General features: G+C 45.3%; 2 protein-coding genes and 1 long non-coding RNA gene across 5 annotated transcripts in view; 2 read left to right on the top strand and 1 right to left on the bottom strand.

The window, feature by feature from the left end:
* The window catches only part of ENTPD3 (ectonucleoside triphosphate diphosphohydrolase 3), a 37700-nt gene extending 36395 nt beyond the window's left edge, over positions 1-1305 (top strand). For both annotated transcript variants that reach the window (XM_027040757.2, XM_027040758.2), the window contains one exon: positions 2-1305. In XM_027040757.2, coding sequence (XP_026896558.1) covers positions 2-238 — 237 coding nt within the window. In that variant the 3' untranslated portion in view covers positions 239-1305. The remainder of the gene's footprint in view (position 1) is intronic.
* LOC113594135 (uncharacterized) lies at positions 1109-16842 on the bottom strand. The gene is made up of 3 exons (XR_003414436.2): positions 16766-16842; positions 12083-13781; positions 1109-1235 (listed from the first exon to the last, which is right to left on the bottom strand). It is a non-coding gene; the product is annotated as an uncharacterized LOC113594135 (long non-coding RNA).
* On the top strand, positions 15172-20382 carry RPL14 (ribosomal protein L14). 2 transcript variants are annotated; one of them, XM_015062790.1, is made up of 7 exons: positions 15172-15193; positions 16724-16977; positions 17493-17594; positions 18029-18123; positions 19374-19473; positions 19568-19621; positions 20052-20382. In XM_015062790.1, exons 1-7 carry the CDS (start codon positions 15187-15189, stop codon positions 20328-20330), a joined length of 891 nt encoding a protein of 296 aa, XP_014918276.1. In that variant the 5' UTR covers positions 15172-15186; the 3' UTR covers positions 20331-20382. The 2 variants fall into 2 exon arrangements, with proteins under 2 accessions (XP_014918276.1, XP_014918275.1); XM_015062789.1 differs by lacking the exon at positions 15172-15193 and having other exon boundaries at positions 16648-16977.
* Positions 20383-21295: the final 913 nt, after the last annotated feature.

The following is a 21295-nucleotide window of genomic DNA, read 5'->3' as shown; positions in this document are numbered from 1 at the left end:
GGTGGGGAACAGCAGCATAGCCTGGTCTTTGGGCTACATGCTTAGCCTGACCAACCAGATCCCAGCCGAAAGCCCCCTGATCCGCCTGCCCATGGACCCACCTGCCTTTGTGGGCACCCTCGCCTTCTTCACGGCAGTGGCCTTGCTGTGTCTGGCGTTCCTCGTGTACCTGGGCGCTTCATCCGGGAAGCAGAGGCGCTCCCAGCATGCCTTTGACCACACAGTGGATTCTGAGTGAGCCTCTTGAAGCAGCTCCTGGAGCCTGAGGGCTGCCCGGAACCAGCCTGGGTAGCAACAGACAACGCGGGCGAAATGTCCATCTTCGGGAAATGCGACTAAAGCCAAATACCTAGGTTACGTGCCTCTCCGATAACTAATTTATGCCAAAGCACCTCTTGGGGAGTCTCTCAACTGTTTATTCCTCCAAAGACCCTACCACGCACTTGCTGACCTACTGGGGAACAGAGGAGAGACAGGCCATCAAAGTCAGGCTCTTTATTGCAAGTGCCCTAGAGGAACAGTGAATTGAGACTATGACAGTTTAATGTTGAAGAATTGACCTCAGGGCTCAGTTTGCATTTCTCCTTCCACAGAAACGCCATGTTCCTCCCGGCAAGTTTGGGAGCTGGCAGGCACCCATGAAGCATTTGACACAGATATGTCGCTTTATGGTTTCCTCCCGTTGATTCTTAACCAAAACTTAGCAATCCCATAAGCATTAAGCTCCCTCAGTCTACTAGCATAATAGCATCTGGGGGAGAAGACTCCATTCCCCCGAGGACAGTGGCCATGGCCAGGCCCTGTCATTCAGGCGGAACCCAAAGGACAGAGACGCACAGAAAGTCTCCCAGGATACTGCAGTGGGAGTCCCATTCAGGGCTCCGGTTGGTAGACTGCAGCCTGTGTGTGTCCTCATTCTCACCTCCCCTTCACGTTGCTGTGTCCTCCTATAAAACATTTACTCCTAGCGAGGCTACCATGTTCCAGATCTTTTTGCCTTTGCTAGGCTTTCGCTTCGGGCTGTTTTCTCACTGGGTCATGGTGTATATGCTACAATATGCCATTCCGGCACGGGTACTTGCCGCTGTCCCAAGATCCCCTTGCTTACCGCCTTCCTAGATGGCAGGCCTCTGTGCGATAGCATCATCCTTCTTCACTTTGGGGAAAGAAGAGGAGACTGCAGGGACATCTCCTTCCGATAGAGGATGAGAAAGAATCCAGCAAGTGGCTACAAACTGAAAATCAACGTTATTCCCGATTGTTGTTTGTTAGCTGCATGTGGAATAAAGGACTCTTTATTGGCAGCGTGTGTGTGACCTTGCAAACAGTATTTTGTTTTCTCCTAAGGACCCAAGGTGGCATTTATGAGAGGAAGTTCTTAAAATGAGGAAAATTTTCTTAAGAATAGACTTTCCTGAGCTAAGAAAATTATGCATTAATGTCACCTTCATTCGCGAGAAGTCAAAGTGCTTCCCTTTGATAAAAGCTGTTGGCTCCTTGAGATATTTGAGTCACACATTTCTGTACCTTATTTGACACTCAAAAGTGGGGATGTTAGAACCTGTCACTCAGTTCTTGACGCCTACCCAGAATGGCTGCTCCCTTCCTAAAGTGCACCTTTGCCTGTGCCCCACCTTTGCCCCACCTGGCCTGTGGTTCATCTCCCCAACTGTCCAAATAATGCATATTTCTCAAGCCCTAATTCTAGCTCTGCTTCTTCCACAAAGCTTTCTCTACACACACACACACACACACACACACACACACACACACACACACGTGATCTATCTCCTGGATCACCTTTTAAAAACTAGTTAGGTAAATATTTATATTCTTGATCTTGTGTGTGCACATGGCTTATTTCTAAAATAGACAGTAGGCTATGGAACGGCAAATCCCACCCTTTATCACTCACTCCTTCATTCAACAGACATCCAAAAAACACTTACAATGGGCCTAACACCTTGCCAGGCGTGAGCTTGAATTTAGATACGTGCCAAGGATGTACTATACTCAACATATTTGTTGATTGATGTCATTTCCATAAACGACTGAAGGGTGGACAATAAAGTTTAGAGATATCAGATGAAAATAGCATCCAAATCACCAAGATTTTGCAAGAAAAAAACAGATATGTCTGTGCAGGGAAGAGGGCCAAGGTTTCATGAAAGCAATGTTTCTGGCTTTGGAACACGCTGATGAGGTGTTTTGGGCTTTCTGACATGTATCAAAGAATTCTTACCAGATGGACCATCATGAAATCTGCAGTACAGGTAACAACCTGTCTGGTAAGAACTGTGGTAAGCAGAAGCCTAACATGGCCCCCATCACCTTGCCCTCTGGTGGTACTCCGGAGATTACGTCGTTACCTGGCAAAGGGATTTGCAGATGTAATCACTAATCAGTTAACCTAAATACGGAGAGATTATCCAGGTAGGCGTTTTCTCCTCACATGAACTCTTTACAGGCAGGGGATTTGCTCCAGAAGTCAGAGAGATTCAAGGCGGGAGGAGGATTTGATGTGCTGTTGCTGACACGAAGACAGAGGAGGTCAGGTGTGAGAGAACCCGAGAGCAGCCTCTGGAAACAGCAACCTTGGCTGACAGCCTGCAGGAAAGCAGGGGCCTCAGGCCTACAGCTCCAAGTAACTATGTTCCACCGGCAACTGCATAGACTTGGAAGTTTTAGATATTAGATAGATAGGGTTAGAAATTAGATATTTCCCCAGAACTTCCAGTTAAGAGTTCCACCAGATTGACACATCGATTTCAGCCTTTTGAGGGCCCTAAGAGGAGAACCCAGGTGACTTTTGACTTACGGAACCGGGAGGTAATACATAGGTGTGGCTTGAGGCTACTATGTTTATGGAAATTCGTGACACAGCAATAGAAAATTAATACTACAGAACCCAGGCCCCAAGACTCCAACCAAAACAAGTGAAAATTTCAAATGTAATTTAAAAAAAATTTTTTTTAAGGTTTATTCATTTCTCAGAGACAGACAGAGCGTGAGCAGGGGAGGGGCAGAGAGCGAGAGGGAGACACAGAATCTGAAACAGGCTCCAGGCCCTGAGCTGTCAGTACGGAGCCCGATGTGGGGCTTGAACTCATGGACCGAGAGATCATGACCTGAGCCGAAGTCGGACGCTTAACTGACTGAGCCACCCAGGGGCCCCCAAATGTATTTGAAAGTGATTAGGTATCACAAATTGTGTCTACTCTTTAGAATAACCATGTAGGAAAGGCATGGGCTCAGAGGTAAAATAACATCCAACATCACGCAGCTAGTAAGTGTTTTGGGAGGTGGAGACTGAGTTGAGATTCTGGTTGAATCTAAAACCCATTATTTCCGTCACATTTCCCGTTCACAGGGAAAGGCAGCGTCACATGGCAGATAGGAGTCTGACTTTAGAATGTTGTAGTCCGACATACTCATTCACGTACAGACACTTGACTTATGACAGAGGTGTCATGGCAGAGCAGTGAAAAAGATGTGAGACAATTGGATTTCCATATGCAGAAGAAAGGAAATTCGACCCCTTCCTCATACCATTTTCAAAAATTATTTGCAGGCTGGTTAAAGACCCAAGTGTGAAAGGTTGACTTACAAAGGTTTTAGAACAGAAAGGAGGAGAAAAATTTTAAGATCTTGAGTAAGTGAAGGGTTTATTTAGCATTATACAAAATGCATTAACCGTAAGAGGATATGTATACATTTGATCACATTAAAATTAAGAAATTCTGTCCCTCAAAAAACACCATTGTAAAAGTGCAAAGACAAGCCACAGAGTGGAAGGAGTTATTTGCAACATATATAACTGATAAAGGACCAGTTTCCAAATTTCATGGACAATTCCTAAATTTCACTGAGAAAAAGGCAAATGATCCAATTTTCCTGAATGGGCAAAAGGCTTGAAAAGCCATTTTACAAAAGGAGAAATCTAACTGTCCAATAAATATGAAAAGGTGCTCAACCTCATGCACAGATCAGGGCAATGCAAATTAAAACTATGATGAATTGGGGCGCTGGGTGGCTCAGTTAGTTGAGCGTCCAACTCTTGATTTCGGCTCAGGTCATGATCTCAAGGTTTGTGAGATCAATGAGATCAAGCCTGAGTTGGGCTCTGTGCTGACAGGGCAGAACCTGCTTGGGATTCTTTCTCTCCTCTCTCTCTGCCCCTCCCCACCCATTCTCTCTCCCTCTCTCTCTGTCAAAATAAATAAATAAACATTAAAACAAACTACCATGAATTAACACAATACACCCATTGTTTGACAAAATTAAAAACTCTGACAACACTAAATGTTGGTGAGTGGGGAACAACTGGAACTCTCAGGCACGGCTGGTGGGGATGGGATTTAATGCAACCATTCTGGTATTGTCTATTAAAGTTGAAAATACGCGTACTGAATGACCCAAAAATTCTAGTGCAAGGTATATACCTTAGACATGCATGTTCTAATGTACACCAGGCTACATGCCTAGGAATGTTTTTACCAGCGGCCAAGATGCCTATTGCATAAAATGGAAGGGTATATTGTGATGTATCTGTACTAGAAAATACCAAAAAGCATGGAAACAGAAGAACTGCAAATATATGCAAATATATGGATGGATCTTGCTAAGATAACTTTGAGGGTAAAAAGCAAGTCACAAAAAAAATACATATATAGTATAATTCCATTTATACAAAGTTCAAAAGCAGACAAAAACAGACACAGAAGGTAACTCTTAAGGAAATCAAGGAAATTATTACTCTTAACTTTGGAAGGGGATAAATGAGTGTCTTAGTCTGCTAGGGCCGCCATAACAAAATACCAGAGACTAGGTAGCTTAAACAATACACATTTATTTTCTCACAGTTCTGGAAGCCAGGAAGCCCAAGACCAAAGTGCCTTCTAATTCAGTTCCTGGTGAGAGCCCACTTGCTGGCTCGTAGACAGCCCATCTTCTTACTGAGGCTACGCTTGGCCTTTCCTCTGTGCTTGTGTTGGGGGGAGAAAGACACTGAGCTCTCTGGTATCTTTTATTTTAAGGGCACCAATCCCATCACGAGGGCCCCCACCCTCATAGCCTCATCTAACCCTAATTACCTCTTAAAGGTATTTTAGGTATTTTAGGCATTAAAGGCATTACCTCTTAGGTATTAAAGACATTACCTCTTAGGTATTAAAGGCATTACCTCTTAAAGGCATTTTCAAATGCCATCATGGTTGGGGTTAGGGCTTCAATATCTGAATATTGGGGGATACAAACATTTGGCCCATAACAATGGGACTTCTGGGGTGACGGTGATGTTCTATAACTGGCTAGTGGTTACACGTATTACCTTTATTCAACCATTTGTATACATTTATTTACTTATTTATTTACTTAATTTTAGAGAGAGCATGAGCTGGGGAGAGGGGCAGAGGAAGAGAGAGAGGATCGTAAGCAGGCTCCATGCTCAGCACAGAGTCCGACTCAGGGCTCAGTCCCATGACCCTGGGATCATGACCTGAGCCAAAATAGTCAGACACTCAACCGACTGAGCCACCCAGGTGCCTCATCAGCCGTTTATATACTTTCTATTGTCTTACATGACATTAAAAAAATAAAAATTGTAAATCTAGGATAACTCAAAGATTTTCTACCTCTATGATCTTCATAAAGCCTTTAAACTTCTTTGAGCCTTGATTCCTTCATATATAAAAGAAGGATAATACCTATACCTCATGGGATGGTTATAAGAAAAGAGAAAATTTAGCACATAGCCAAGAGGATAGCCAATGAATTCAAGTTTAAAAAGTATTTGTTTCGCCCACTTATTCATTCATTCATTCATTCATTCATTCATTCATTCATCATAAATTTTCCAAAAGTCTACTCTGTGCTAAGGGCTGGGCTGCGGCGTGACTGAGGTTATAGAAGCCAGACCAACTTCTTTCCTTTGGAAACACATGAGACCTGAGGCCCTCTGCTGGAGCCACAGAGAAAATCCTCCCAAGACGGTGTTTGCTTTTTCTCTCCCTAAAGATGCTGAAAAAAATCACTCGTTCAAAAATATTTTTAGTATTATAAAAGAATGTGACGATTGGAGTTCTGAACGTTTGATGATATCGGGAAACTGCTCTGCATTTTTGTTTAGGTGAGATAGTGAATTTGTGGGTGTGTCTCAAGAATCCTTCCCATTTAGATACTTGCTGAACTATTTCCAGATGAAATGAATGATATATCTCGTAGATCAGTCAGGGTTTAGGCAGAGAAAGAGAACCAGTAGGAGATACACGTCAAGGTACAGTTTTTCCAAGAAATTGGCTTGTGTGATCACGGGGGCTGAAGGTAAGTCTGAAATCCACGGGGCAGGCTGTCAGGAAGGGCGGGCCGGAACCCGAGGGCCTGAGCTAATGCTTCCATCCACAAGTAGTCAGCCATCTGAACACCTGGTGAAAGGTCATTCTAAGCTCAGGACATAGCACGTGCAAAGATTACATGCGGAATTTCTTCTTGCTCAGGGAGGCCTGGCTCTGCTCTTAAGGTCTTTCAACTGATTTAGTCAGGCTCACCAAGATTATCTAGAATAACCTCCTTCACTTAAAAACTCTGATTATGGGCTTTACTCACATCTGCAAACCTTCATAGCAACGCCTGGATTAATAAATAACGAGGGTCTGTAGCCTAGCAAAGTTCACACATAAAGTTGACCATCACCTCCCTGTCATTTCCCCACCTCCTGGGAACATCAGTGAGGAGATACAGTAGGATAAAGAAACCCAAAGCACTGAAGTATCAAGTCTCAAGCCAGCTAAGACACCATAAGTACTTTTCCTGGAGCTAAAGGCCATTCTATCTTCTCTGTCCCTTTACTCGTTCAGAAATGACTCTGTCCACTGGTGCAGGAGCATCAGCCTCACCCTGGGATCCCAACCAACCCTCCAGCTCTCCCTACAAACTTCCTACATCTCCACCACCCTTTCCCCAAGCAGACAGCCCAACCTTCCTGAGGCAAACTCATTCTACAGGCGATAAAGGAGCATCAGTGGGTTCCAACACAGCCATCACGGAGGGTGCTGCTTCTGTATCATTCTTCCAGAGCTCCGTCGGCGCCCCCAGAGGAAGAGCCCTCCCCTGTTCCCAAAGGAGCACAGAGGTGAGAACAAACCAGATCCAACTCTTCTGAGAAAGAGGCTGCCCCAGGCTATGGAGTCCAGTCCTGCCCGGAGAACTCATCCCAGCCTGCAGCACTGAGCTGCGAGAGGGCAGTTTCATGAGAGAAGAGCTGTCCCAGGCTACAGGTCTTTGAGGGCAGAGGCTGTCTTATTGACCACAGGGCCTTACTTAGCACAGGGCTTGGCGCTGTGTAATCAACAAATGAGAGCTATAATCATTATGTGTATGTGCTAGTTTGCTAAATAAGTGAATCAATGAATGACAGTCTCACTACAAATCTCTTGGCACCAGGGTAGTTAACCACATATACAAACTTATAATTTACAAGATATTTGTCACAACTTCTATCCCAATTCAAACTACCAGCAATGTTTAGGGAAATACAGAGAGATTTTTTTTTCTTTCTTTTTAAATTTTTTTTTAATGTTTATTCATTTTTGAGAGACAGAAAGAGACAGAGCACGAGTGGGGGAGGAGCAGAGAGAGAGGGAGACACAGAATCCAAAGCAGGCTCCAGGCTCTGAGCCGTCAGCACAGAGCCCCATGCGGGGCTCGAACTCACGGACCGCAAGATCATGACCTGAGCTGAAGTCGGACGCTTAACTGACCGAGCCACCCAGGTGCCCCCAGAGAGCTTTTAAGCCTCGATTTCAGGGGCACCTGGCTGCCTCAGTTGGTAGAGGGACTCGTAATCTCAGGGTCATGAGTGCAAGCCCCAGATTGGGTGTGGAGTCTATTTATAAAGAACAACAACAACAACAACAAAACACCTTGATTTCAGACAGGAAAGGAGATTAAAAGGTTAAGTAACGCAACCAACGTCACACAGCCAGAGAGGGACACGGGATATGTGAACCCAGGGCTGACTCAACAGCCCTTGTTTCTTCCCGCAAACCACACTGCTGCTCTGCCAGGCACCCAGGCACACTCCTCATCAAGTACGTCTTTTTTCACTCTCTGAAGGTCCCCTTTTCCTCCCTTTCCCTTGCCTCGGGTCCTATAAAAGGATTCCTTGACTGTACTAATGATTCTATAGTAGATATTGTTGCTTAGAAAGAAAAATGTGCGGGGTGCCAGGGTGGCTCAGTTGGTTGAGCGTTAGGCTCGGGTCATGATCTCGAGGTTTGTGAGTTCCAGCCTTGCATCAGGCTCTGTGATGGTGGTGCAGAGCCTGCTTGGGATTCTGTCTCCCTCTCTCTGCCCCTCTCCCAGTCACATGCAGTCTCTCTCTGTCTCTTTCTCTCTCTCTCTCTCTCTCTGTCTCAAAAAAAAAAAAAGTGTACTTGGGTTTCTACCCAGAATTTCTCTGCAAAGTTTTTTTAATGTTTATTTATTTATTGAGAGAGAGAGCATGCCCAGGGGACGGCAGAGAAAGACAGAGAGAATCCCAAGAAGGCTCTGCATTATCAGTGCAGGGCCCAATCCAGGGCTCAAACCCATGAACTTTGAGATCATGACCTGAGCCAAAATCAAGAGTCAGATGCTCAACCAACTGAGCCACCCGGGCGCTCCTCTCTGCAAAGTTTTAATCCAATAATAGCAGGGAAAGAAAATGTACAAAGCTACTTGCCTTTAAGAACTCCTCGTGAATTCTAATTTCTTTACTGAACCACAGTGATTAAGGTTTAAATATATTGAGCACCCCTGCTTGCCTCTTATGAAATTGTCCCTCAACCTGACTGCATTAAAGGTTCACAAGATTCACCTCCTCTAGTACAAGGTCCATTACACTGGAAAGCCTTTTAAAAACAATCATAGAAATCAAATAGCAAAACCCAAAATTATGTTCAGCAGATGCATTTCCCTGGGCCAAGTTCCAAGTACCAGTTATAAGCTCAGCAACTCAGATAGCATACCAAGCACTCTTGTCTGTGTGTGTGTGTGCGTCAAAGTCATCCAAGACCCGATGCCTAGCGGCTGTCCTGAGGAATTCATGTCAGAGCCAACCCAGGCAAGCCTTTGCTCCCTGCCAGAGTGCCTTGTAAGGTTCAGATTCTCTTCTGCTGCAGGGTATACGTGAAGAGGCATAGCGGCCAGGCTAGAGACAGCTGTACTGATACAGGGGTAGGAAATGAGGTTCAAATGTTACGTGCAGTATCAGCCTGCTGAATGTCCTGAGGCCAAGGACTGGGTATATGAAAGGATGTACTCAGCACACAGTGTCATCACCGTAAAGTCGAACGTGCTGATAGAATAAAAAAAAAAAAAGTCTTGGACCGCCTGGGTGGCTCAGTCCGGCTCAGGTCTTGACCCCACAGACTTCGGCTCAGGTTGTGACCTGACAGTTCGTGAGTGTGAGCCCTGCATCGGGCTCTCTGCTGTCAGCACAGAGCCTGCTTTGGATCCTCTGTCTCCCTCTTTCTCTGCCTTCCCCCCACCCCGTGCTCTCTCTCAAAAATAAGTAAACATTTAAAAAAAGAATAAAAAAGGTCTTTCAGCACCCCTGTAGGTGCCTATTTCCGAAGAAACTTTGATGGTGATTATACACTTAGCTGTGAAAAGGCTCAGATGCTCAGTCTGCCCCAGCTGGCATTTTTCTCTGATGCTTCTTTCTCCCTCCTCCTCCTCCTCCTCCTCCTCCTCCTCCTCCTCCTCCTCCTCCTCCTCCTCCCAGGGATTCCCCCTACTCATTCAGGAATGCCTGACGCAGATCCAGCCTAGTGGTGAAGTGCTCCGAGAATGCCTTTAGCCATCCGTGACTTTGCCCACGGTATCTAGAACCTTGGTAACTGGTTCCACTGCACAGGACCAAATAATAGCGAAACCATCTCCCTCATCTTAGAGGTCAAGAAAAAGAGCTGTCACAAACCGTCGCCAGCTGGCCATTGATGGGATGATCACCCTCTGGCAAATGAAACCCCACAGGAGTTCCTCTGTCTGCTGTCAGACTGCTGTCTGTCTGCTGTCTGCTGTCCCAGACTGCTGTCGTCTGCAGGGGACTCTCAGTCATGTCAACAGCCTCTACAAAATCAATTCGATCTTAACAAAGTTCCACCTTAACTACTGCACCCTGGTGAAAATAGCACAGCAAGAAGGGGAGACTTCCTTTGAAAGAGATACTGGTGCTCCCATCTATGATTACACTGAGGCATGTAGCTGCTTTTACCTGTTCCTGGAACTTGTTCTGGATTTAGGGGCCTATTAGCTTGACCAGTTCATTCTGCATTTGTTCAGCAGTTTCCAGAGTGCACAGGTAACATCTTCCTTTAACATTGGGTCCAGTTCTGTAATATAATATGAGAATGCCTATATAATCTTGGTGTTAGTGAGCTCTCCATGCAGTGGAATATTCTGTCTTCCACCGAGAACAAAGAGTTTAATGATCTACTTTAGGGCATGACAACTTCTTTCTGTCAACAGCTTCTTATACGCAAAGGCAACAGAAGCCTCCACCTTTGCTGTGGCCTTGCCGTGTTCCTTAGATCTGCTACATTTCCCAAGCATTTTCTTGGACCAGTCTTTGAAAAACACAGAAACCAACACTACCTCTTTGGTTGCTAAATACAAAAAACAGACCACAAAATACCCGATCCAGGCCTTTGGAGTATTGGACAAGCCTGTATTGCTGAAGGAGCTGGGTGCTACAGCCCAAGAGTCCGACCCGTTCCAGAGTCCATCATCTCTTAGGGAACTTGAAGCTGGAAGTGAGCAACCAATGGGTTGCTAAAATAACCTTCATTTGCTCTTACTCCGGTCCCCGGGATTTAATATGCCATTGTCTTCCTCCTTATGGACATCTTTCTCATCCCAGAATATGTGGTTTGTGAGTGTACCTCCTGCTTTACAACATAAAAGATCTAAAACTTCCCCATTGATAAAAAACCTTCAAAGTTCTTTCCTCCTATAGCTATCCTCAGCATTTCTGTGAAGTAAAAATTAGCTCTGACTGGGGAGCCTGGATGGTGCAGTCAGTTAAGCGTCCAGCTTCAGACCAGGTCATGATCTCATGGTTTGTGAGTTTGAGCCCTGAATTGGGCTCTCAGAGAGCCCGCTTCAGATCCTCTATCCCCTGCCTTCTCTCTGCCCCTTCCTCGCTCACAATCCAAAAAAAAAAAAAAAAATTAGCTCTGAGTGAGGAAGTAAAACCTGCATGGCTCTTCCTTCGGGCAGAAAAAGCAGATACAAATAAAGACAGCTAGGGGTGCCTGGATGGCTCAGTTGGTTAAGTGTCCGACTGTTGATCCCAGCTCAGTTCTCGATCTCAGGCCTGCGAGTTTAAGCCCCATGTTGGACTTCACACTGGGCACGGAGACTACTTAAAAAAAAAAAAAAAAGACAGCTATAAAGTTAAAAAGAAACAATATTTCTGCAACCAATGCTACCTCCATAAAGTGTCATAATAACCTTGTTTATAATGTTTATTTTTGAGAGAGAGACAGAGACAGAGCTTGAGCAGGGGAGAGGCAGAGAGAGGAGACACAGAATCCAAAGCAGTCTCCAGGCTCCCAGCTGTCAGCAAAGAGCCCCACGAGGGGCTCCAACACCAGAACAGTGAGATCACAACCTGAGGCAAAGTCGGATGCTTAACCAACTGAGCCACCCGGGAGCCCCAATAACTTTCTTTGACTGATTGCTGCTTTCTTACTTATGGAGAAACTTTGTTCTCTAAAATCAAAGACTCTCAGAAACTTCGGTGTTTGAAGTTTTATCAGTAAGAATGAAATAGCTTCAATTTGCCATCCAGGTGCAAAGCCGCAGAAAAGGGGTTTCTGGACAACACTCTCAAAGAAACAGGACCATGGGTCCATTTTGCTGTCTAGGACTGATATTGTTCCCTTTACACAGTCCTGCTTTGCTTTGAGTCTATCAAAACAGTGTTCCATTGCCATTCATCTAAACTTCACATCTCCCTCCAGTCCTGTAACTTTATTTGGTTCAATGCCCCCTGATGTTTGTGGTGTGCAGTCTCCCTCATTACAATGAATCAACATACCTGATTTTGTAGGACTACAGGTTTATTCCCGGTGGGTTTTGGTTGATTGGGCTGAGACACTGTCTTGCTCAGCTTCGGGGCTCTTAACATGGAAATTTTGATAACAGTTGTAACGTGCGCTTTTTTTTTTTTTTTTTTTTTTCACTCCTAAATATATTATGCCAGGCAGGCATACACACGACTACCGTGCCGGTTTGGTCGTAACTGGGATCGGTTCACATCTCGGAAAGGTTACCCGGTTCTGGGTAGCTTTTGGTTCACATCTTGAACAGGCTTAGATTTCTCTTTGGGGACATCCACAAACTTGGCTAAACTGACGCTTCCATCCCCCGTGACTGAAAGAAACAAACGAGACACACCTACTCAGCTGAAGCTGACAGGCACTCTGGGGAGCAGCTGGTTACAGGTGGACAGCGGCCGTGCCGACACCCGCAGGGACTCTAAGGGGAAGTCGGCGTGCTGCTGCCGTCCTCCGCGTCTCCCAGCCGAAGCTGGGACCAAGCGCTACTCCCATGCTCGGTGCTCCCCTGACAGGCACCCGAAGGGCGCCTGCCCTGCCCCTCACATTGACCTCTTCCCACAAGCAAGCGCAAGGCGCAGCTTGAAGCGGACATAGCTTCCCACACATCCCACGCGAAACACCAGCTAAGTGTGCCCGCGGACTGCCACGTGGGTTACCAGTGGGGGCTGCGGTGCGCCCTTCCTCTCGGTGATTGGACGGGCAGGACGGCGTACGGCGGGGGCGTGGCCCCGCAGGGAGGAGCCAAAGGAACTACTGAGCGCATCCCTGGCGTGGTCCAGGAGTTGCCCTTCCTCCCGGTGATTGGAGGAACCTGTTAGGTGTCCCGGAAGGGGCGTGGCCAGCCACCCCGCCCGTGTGTTTGATTTGGTAATTTGGTTTCTGAAGTCTCGGCTGTTAAAGATCTCCTTCCTCCTCCTAGGACGCTTGTGACCCGGCGAGGTACACAAAGTTTGCTTGGAGAGTTGCCTATGCATTCTAATGGAGCTTCGAAGAAATCTGAAAACCGCCTTGGGGTTGCTTGGGAAGGGATCTTGACGTTACAGGTGGGTGAGAGAGACCCTGGTCCTTGTCTCACAGAGTAGAAGAAAGAATCTCCCGGACAGCAGAGAGTTGAGCAAAGCGATAGAATTTATTGAACGAAAGTACCAAGCTCTTGAGAGGGAGAGGGGTCCCAGCTGGGTTGCCGCCAAGGACTTTTGCCTCTGACTTTTTATTGGGACCTTATCAGGAACTGGATAAAAGCCTGTGAAACTCTATTCATGGCACCTAGCATGGGCAGGTCTGGAATCGTTAATCCCCCCCCCCCCCCCAAAAACCCGTCCGCAGTTATAGCCTCCCACTCGCATCTGCAGCCAGGGGCTGGGGGCACGGTGGACGCAAGGAGTAGGACGGCCGCTGCAATCAACCTCTGGAGGGTACCTTTGTATCCCTGCCTACTGTTAACCCTTTCCCTACTCATTGAGATGTTTCTTTAAGGACATGCTGTCGTTCTTAAGGGAGAGTGGGGATCCTATTCCAGGAAGAGGGGGCACAGCTGCATGAATGGCCGCCAGACTTGTAGCTACAACGGGATTTGGGGTGACGGACGCAGAATTGCCGGAGGGAAGAAGCTAGGAAGGGGTTGGGGTGAGATTGTGGGAGGCCGTGAATGCCAGGCTAGGGAGTTTGGACTTCATCCTGCAGAATAGGGGATAAAAAGAAACATTGGAAGCACTTTAAACAGGAGTGACATAATCAGATAATGAAATTAGGAAAATAATTCAGTAATTGTAGAGAAAACTAAAGTGTTTCTCCAGGCGTGTTTCAGTGCACCAGTTGGGGAGCTTGTTTTTAAATGCAGGTTCTTACCCCTCGCTAGGCCCACAAATCAGATTCTCTAGTTGTAGAGCCAGGGAACATACATTTGGGGAAAATAAACGCACAAGTCATAAGATTTGAGTTTTCACAAGCTGAACACACTGGTGTAACCAACACCCAGATGAAGAAACATCACCCACAGCTCAGAAGCCTCTCTTCCCCACCCCATCCCCAGTCACTACTGCCCGCACCAAGGGTAAACATGATCATTACTTCCGACAACAATAGATTGCCTGTTTACTATTTTGAATTTTATATAAATTAAATCATATACCATACGCTCTTTGTATCCATCTTATTTCACTTGGTGTCATATGTAAATTCATCCATATTGTTCTTGTAGTTGCTGCCCATTGCTAGCAACTTTGATCTATTCTCTTATTTATGAGCTTTCAATAGTTTCCAGTTTGGGGCTACTAACAAAAAATGTGCTATGAACTTTCTTACTCATGCCTTTTGCTTTGTAAATTATAAAGCAAATTACCAAGGTCTAAAGACTAATTCATTCACTACCCATTTATTGAGCCTACTGTACAAAGAAAAAAATGGCCAAAGTCCTGTTCTCATGGAACTTATCGCACCTGCTGCAAAACTACAACCTACATGGACAGAAAAATAAGTCAACAATTGCAATTGTGATAATGGTTCTGAGGAAAACATAAAATTGAGCTAGAAAAAGAGGAAGGGCACTAACCTGTCTTTTTATGTGATAGGTTTAGTCTCTCAGAAGAACTATCTAGAAAGAAATACAAGAGATGAGTTGGCACTGCCATGCAATGAGTGGGAACAGAGGGAAGAGCATCCCTGGCAGGGAGTCACTATGTGCAAAACTCATAGACCAAGAGAGAACTTGGCCTGTTAAGACCAGCGCAGCTGAAACACAATGAAGATGGGAAAGGAGGGTTGGCACAGGTGTGTTTGAATATAGGCGCATATGATGCGGGACCTTGTAGGCTAGAGTAAGGAGTTTAGGTTTTATTTTAAATACTATAGAAAGCCAAGCCACTGAAGTGTTTTAACAACGAAGTGATATAATCTTAATTTTTTTTTTTTTTTAAGGATCCCTCTGACTGATGAGCAGAGAATAGATTAAGGGAGGCAATGGAGAAAGCAAGTCACTTAGGAGGTGGGTAGAGCAGTCCTGGAAGATACTGGCATAGAGTTTAGAGGAAAGGACTGAAAGATATTTGGGAATTGCCAGTACAACGATCACCTTAATCCAGCAATGAAAGGTAACACTGCATATTTAGACAAAGAGATATCTTATGCATGTATTCTGACATTTTGCATCAAGTGGCACAGCATTTCTGCCAAAAATGCATAATCGGAATCTGACTACAAGTCCATATTGAGAGACCTTCTCCAAAACAACTAGCCTGTATTTTAAAGATTTTTTTTTAATTTATTTATTTTGAGGGGGTTGGGGGAGGATGGGTTAAATGGATGATGGGCATTAAGAAGGGCACTTTAAGGAAGGATGAGCACTGGGTGTCATGTAAGAGATGAATCACTGGGTTCTACTCTTGAAGCCAGGACTACACTGTATGTTAACTAACTTAAATGTAAATAAAAATAAAATAATCAAGTTTATGTATTTATTTTGGGAGAGTGAGAGCATATGAGAGTTGGGGAGGAGCAGAGAGAGGAGAGAGAAAATTCCAAGCAGACTCCATACTGTCAGCACAGAGCCTGATGTGGGGCTCCAACTCGAGAACTGTGAGATCATGACCTGGACCAAAACCAAGAGTTGGATGCTTAACTGACTGAGCCACCCAGGTGCCCCTGAAGACCTTTTTTTAAAATGTTGATTTATTTATTTGGGGGGGGGGGGCTGCTGCGAGTGCCCGAGAGAGGGTGGGGAGGGGCAGAGAGAGGAGAGAATCCCAAGCAGGCTGTGCGGTGGAAGTGCACAGCCTGAAGCTGGGTTTGATCCCACCAACATGAGATCATGACCTGAGCCGAAATCAGAGTCTGAAGTTCGACTGACTGAGTCACCCAGGCGCGCCTGGCCGGTAAATTAAAATGTATTATGAAAGACAGGCTTAGAACTATTACAGATTTTAAAACACTAAACGTGACAGCTTCCAACTTGTGATCCTCCATTAGATCATGAACCAGGAAAAAAAAATTTATTTGCTTTAAAGGACATAAGTGGGACGACTGGTAACACTTTAATAAGGACTGCAGAATAAACGATAGACTTAATATTATTTTCCTAAGTTTGATTATTGCACTGATTATGTAAGATAATGTCTTCGTTTTTTAGGAAATAGTACATCATGTCTAACATCCTCTCAAATGGGTTTAGAAGTAAATGACAGAACAGTAAAGCAAACATATAATGTTAACATTTGGGGAACGTAAGTGAAGCTGTTTGGGGAATTATTTGTACTGTTTTGCAACTTTCCTGTTAAGCCTGAATTACTTTAAAATAAAAGGTTAAGGGACGCCTGGCTGGCTCAGTCAGTGAAGCATGTGCCTCTTGATCTCAGGATTGTGAATCTAGGCTCCACCATGGAGCCTACTTAAAAAAAAAAAAAAAAACAAATAAAAGGTAACAGAATTGCTGGGATCACTTAGAGGAAAAACAAAACAAAACAAAACAAAACTAGTACTAAGCCATGAGTAACAACATTTAGACAAAAATCCGGGGTAGTTAGGAGAAACGACAGAAAAATGGAAGAATGTTAAAAGAAGTCAAATGGAATGCGGACACAATTATATTGAAAGTTACAGCTTCTGTGCTCTTCTTCATTCTCAAGTCCTACTAGATGACCGTCCTGCCACTAACCAGGCTGGCACACCATACACCACTGCTCCGGTCAGCCAAAATGCAACAAGGCTCGAACCAGCCCCGCCATGTTTTCCCAGTGAGCATGCGTGCGCGTATGCACGTACGACCCTAACCAATCAGTGCTCGCGTCGGCGGCTCGTTAATCGCAGGGGCGGGGCGGCCTTCTACACATCCGCCCGGTCGGGCGGCCCTTCTTCCTTCTCGCTGAACGCCGCCAACATGGTGAGTATTGCTGTTGCGGCCTCCGGGTGTGGCGGCCATGCTGCTCCACCTCCGCCTCGGAGGGGGAAGGAAGGCGTGGGACGATGTCCAGCGGGACTTAGGTAGCCTGGGGTGAGGGTCCCGAGGCGGGTGGGCCACGGAGTTTCGGAGCTTCCGAGGCGCCCGGTCGAAGAGCGCGTGGAAGGCCTTGCAGGCCCGGCACGCCTGGGCCTCGCGTGTGCGCGGTAGCCGCCAGAGCTGGAAAGCTGGAGCGGCCCGGGGTCTGCCGGGGCCCAGCCGGCCTAGGGCTGTGCAGACCCCATGTGCTTGGAGCTCCATCCCGCGGGAACCGGACTTTGGCGCCGCCGCCTCTGCGTGTTTTGTCCATTCATCAGGTCGTCTTATGGCACTTGGGCGTGTTCCCCAAACGTTCTTTTTTGCTGTACTTCTATTGCTTTTGGATTGCAAAGCCTTATAAACTGACGAGTATTTTCAATTTCAGTAAGTCTTTCCATCTCCCTCTCCCTCGGTTTTAGGTGTTCAGGCGTTTCGTGGAGGTTGGCCGGGTGGCCTACGTCTCCTTTGGGCCTCATGCCGGGAAGCTGGTAGCGATTGTAGATGTTATTGATCAAAACAGGGTAAGTGTAAGGAAAAGTAGCACAACTTCACATGCCAGTGACTGATCTGCAGTATGATGGCAATGGTAATTTTCCCAATGGCCCTCTTGAGATAGGAATGGGACAGCTTGTAGCTTTAATTTACCATTGAGAAACACGCAGTGCCAAGTGGGGGTTTCATGCACAGGCTTGAATTGGCCAGATGTACTTGGGTTTGAGTATTACTCTGCCACTTAAACTGGCCAGACCTTTTGACTGACACTGGGCTGAAACAGTTGGTGAGGTTTAGAGGAGTTCCTATGCGTAAAGTGAGTGTAGAACAAAGCCAGGCACACGGAAAGCCCTTGTATGCTTTTGGTGTTTGAGAACCATGAACTAAGTGACCAAAGTTTGTGAATCCTTGTTTGGGGTACTATTATGTTTTGCGCTGAGATTTTTGATCTTATGTGTTCTAGGCTTTGGTTGATGGACCTTGCACTCAGGTAAGGAGGCAGGCGATGCCTTTCAAATGCATGCAGCTCACTGACTTCATCCTCAAGTTTCCTCACAGGTAACTATATGCCAGTCAACACCACTCTCCCAACTTTGTTGATACTAGTAAAAGTTTGCTTCAACTAATTCAGAAAACATTTTGCCATTTTGTTTTCTTGAGAATGTAGCATACAGTGTTGAAGAGAAAGAACAATTCAGAAGAGGGGTTTTCAGTATAGACATGAATGGCCGTTGTTTCCTTTTTGATTTTTTTTCCACCCTGCTAGTTCTCTGGCTTTGTCATTATCCAGGTTTGCCATCTTTTTTCTTGCTTCCTTTCAGGATTTACACAACAAATACCACCCTGGGGAATTCTGGTCTCCCAGACATATTGTAGTCACCTTTAGCTTAAAGAGCAAAAACCAATTTTTGTCTCTTCCAGTACTAGCTGTCATTAGTTCAGCTTTGAGTGTGTGTCAGTTATTAAGTATTTAACCTACATCATTTCTTTTTGACAGCCACTAAAGCGATTCTGTTTCCAGCTACTTATAGGAAATAGAAGATATCAATAGTGATTTTTTTTTTCTTGACATGATATAGATTATGGAGGTTAAAACACTGTGATGTGTTACTCTAAAGTTATTTCGACTGCAGTGACGGTTGATTGCATGGAACATGTGCTGTCACGTGTACTGCTGGTTTATTACGCATGCAGGGTTTTGATACTTCAAGTATTTGAACAAAACTTCAAAATTATTCTAATTAGATTTTTTTGTTGTTTGGCCGTCTATCTTTAAGCATTATTGTACAGAATAAACATTAGGCCTAAGGATTAGCTTTATCTCATTCTTTGTGAAAAGGAAATTGCTTTCTATACATCCACTGCACCAGAGTGATGGTATATACAAGGTCAGAGGTAATTTTATATCCAGAAAGATTGGTTTGCTTTTTTTATTACTATTATTATAAAAATTGTATGTTTGAGGGGTGCCTGGCTGGCTCAGTAGAGCATGGGACCTCTTGATTTGGGAGTTGTGAGCCCAAGCCCCATGTTGGACTAGAGCTTACTTTAAAAATAAATAGGACCATCCTGGTTTAGTGAACAACATTCAAGTGAGTAAAAGACCTAGTGTGCCAAGTGGTATGTGGTCTTTGGAGACAACTACAGCTGGAAGTGTGATGAATGAGTGGGAAGGGTGCTTTTGGCTTGTTTTGCTTAAGCTGTTTAACTTAACAGGGTATAAATTGTGCATTCAGAAGGCTCAGAGCTGTCTTTGGGTCTGTGTGGCTTCAAAGTTGATTCCTTAATCTGGTCTTGGCTCTTTCTAGTGCTCGCCAGAAATATGTCCGACAAGCCTGGCAGAAGGCAGATATCAATACGAAATGGGCAGCCACAAGATGGGCCAAGAAGATTGAAGCCAGAGAAAGGGTAATGACTTAGGGTGACTTGAATTGTGACCTTTTCTTTTATGGAGGAGTGGTAGGTGGTATGAGCGATCATATATTTACTTCCTTTGTCACAGAAAGCCAAGATGACAGATTTTGATCGTTACAAAGTCATGAAGGCAAAGAAAATGGTAAGTTCTAAAATTGTTATAAGATTCTTATATTCTAAATTTTTTTTAACATTTATTTATTATTATCGAGAGACAGAGCATGAGCGTGGGAGGGGCAGAGAGAGGGGGAGACACAATCCGAAGCAGACTCCAGGCTCTGAGCTGTCAGCACAGAGCCCAGTGTGGAGCTCAGACTCCCAAACCGGGAGATCATGACCTGAGCCGAAGTCGGATGCTTAACCGACTGGGCCACCCAGGCGCCCAAGATTTTTATATTCAAACCCTAAATTCGGTAATTCACATTGCCCAAGCTTGGTAGACCAAAGTTGAATTCATAGGGGTCTTAGACATAAGGCTTATTTTCTGTGCGTATACATTCTATACATACAGGATGGAAAAAATAGGTTTTTGTGTGCGTATGTGGTAAATAATTTATGTTGAAATTTTTCAGAGGAACAGAATAATCAAGCTTGAAGTTAGGAAGCTACAGAAAGCAGCTCTCCTGAAAGCTTCTCCCAAAAAAGCACCTGCTGCTAAGGGTGCTGCTGCAGCAGCTGCTGCAAAAGTTCCAGCAAAAAAGATGGCCGCTGCGGGCAAGAAGGCTCCAGCCCAGAAGGTTCCTGCCCCAAAAGCTGCAGGCCAGAAGGCAGCACCTCCAAAGGCTCAGAAGGGCCAGAAAGCTCCAGCCCAGAAAGCACCTGCTCCGAAGGCATCGGGCAAGAAAGCATAAAAGCAGAAGAGGCTATTACAAATCCGTAATAAAGGTTCTTTTTGACACGCTGGCAAGTGTACTTGATCTATGACATAAAGTCTGTTGCCAGGGTCAGGATTATGGCACAGATTGATAGGATTGTTAATGTTACCATTTAAGGGATGATGGTTCTCTGGTTCCCTATCATTTTCTAACCAAAACCTGGCTTTGGAGCCTCGCTGGGATTAATGAGGACAAAACTCTTCTTTGTTTGGTAATATTAATAGGCAAATGGTGCAGAGTAGATAAGGGAAATACAGGCAGTTTAGGGTTACCTGTCCTTTCCTGAGGGGTGGGGAGTTATCTAGGTAAGTGGGGATCTTCAGCTGGAACCTGAAAGAAAGCTGGTATAAGGAGAAGGGTGGCAGGAAAGTCAAGAATGTGGTGGACTGGCTAAAGACCCCAGAACAAAATGGCAGGTTAGCGTTTGATCCATGAGGAGTGCAACAGGCCATTGAGTGTTTTCCAATGGAGTGATCCCTCAGATTTAGGTCATGTTGGACTGAATCTTAAGGGAACGTTTACTGGGAAGGTCAAAGGTGTGGTACAGATGTGGCAGTATTCCTCACCTTGACTGGTACAAACCAAGTAGCTGTAGTGCCATGTAGGAGGCCTTCGTGGATTGGGCTGGAAGGAAAGTAAGAGCCAAATGTGCTAAGGTTTTCTGGTTTGTACTTTGGCTCATTGCCTGTGGAAGAAAAAGCTGGAGCAAGGTTATTCACAGGATAGGTACTACACAGACTTAACCTGATAGTCTGGTAGATAAAACCAGGATGTTGACAACCTGCATTCAGATCCTGGCTCTGTCACTTAAGTGCTTTGTGGTTCAGGCATGTTGCTTATCCTCAAGCCCAGTTTCCTCCTATGCGGTGTGCTTCATGGAGTAGGGAAGTAAATGGTGATTGGACAGCCCAGTGACTGGTTCATAGGAGCGGTGGTAGTTA

Source organism: Acinonyx jubatus, chromosome C2 (assembly GCF_027475565.1).
Source record: "Acinonyx jubatus isolate Ajub_Pintada_27869175 chromosome C2, VMU_Ajub_asm_v1.0, whole genome shotgun sequence".
In the NCBI taxonomy this organism is placed as follows: Eukaryota; Metazoa; Chordata; class Mammalia; order Carnivora; family Felidae; genus Acinonyx; species Acinonyx jubatus.
This window is presented reverse-complemented; position numbering and strand designations above follow the sequence as displayed.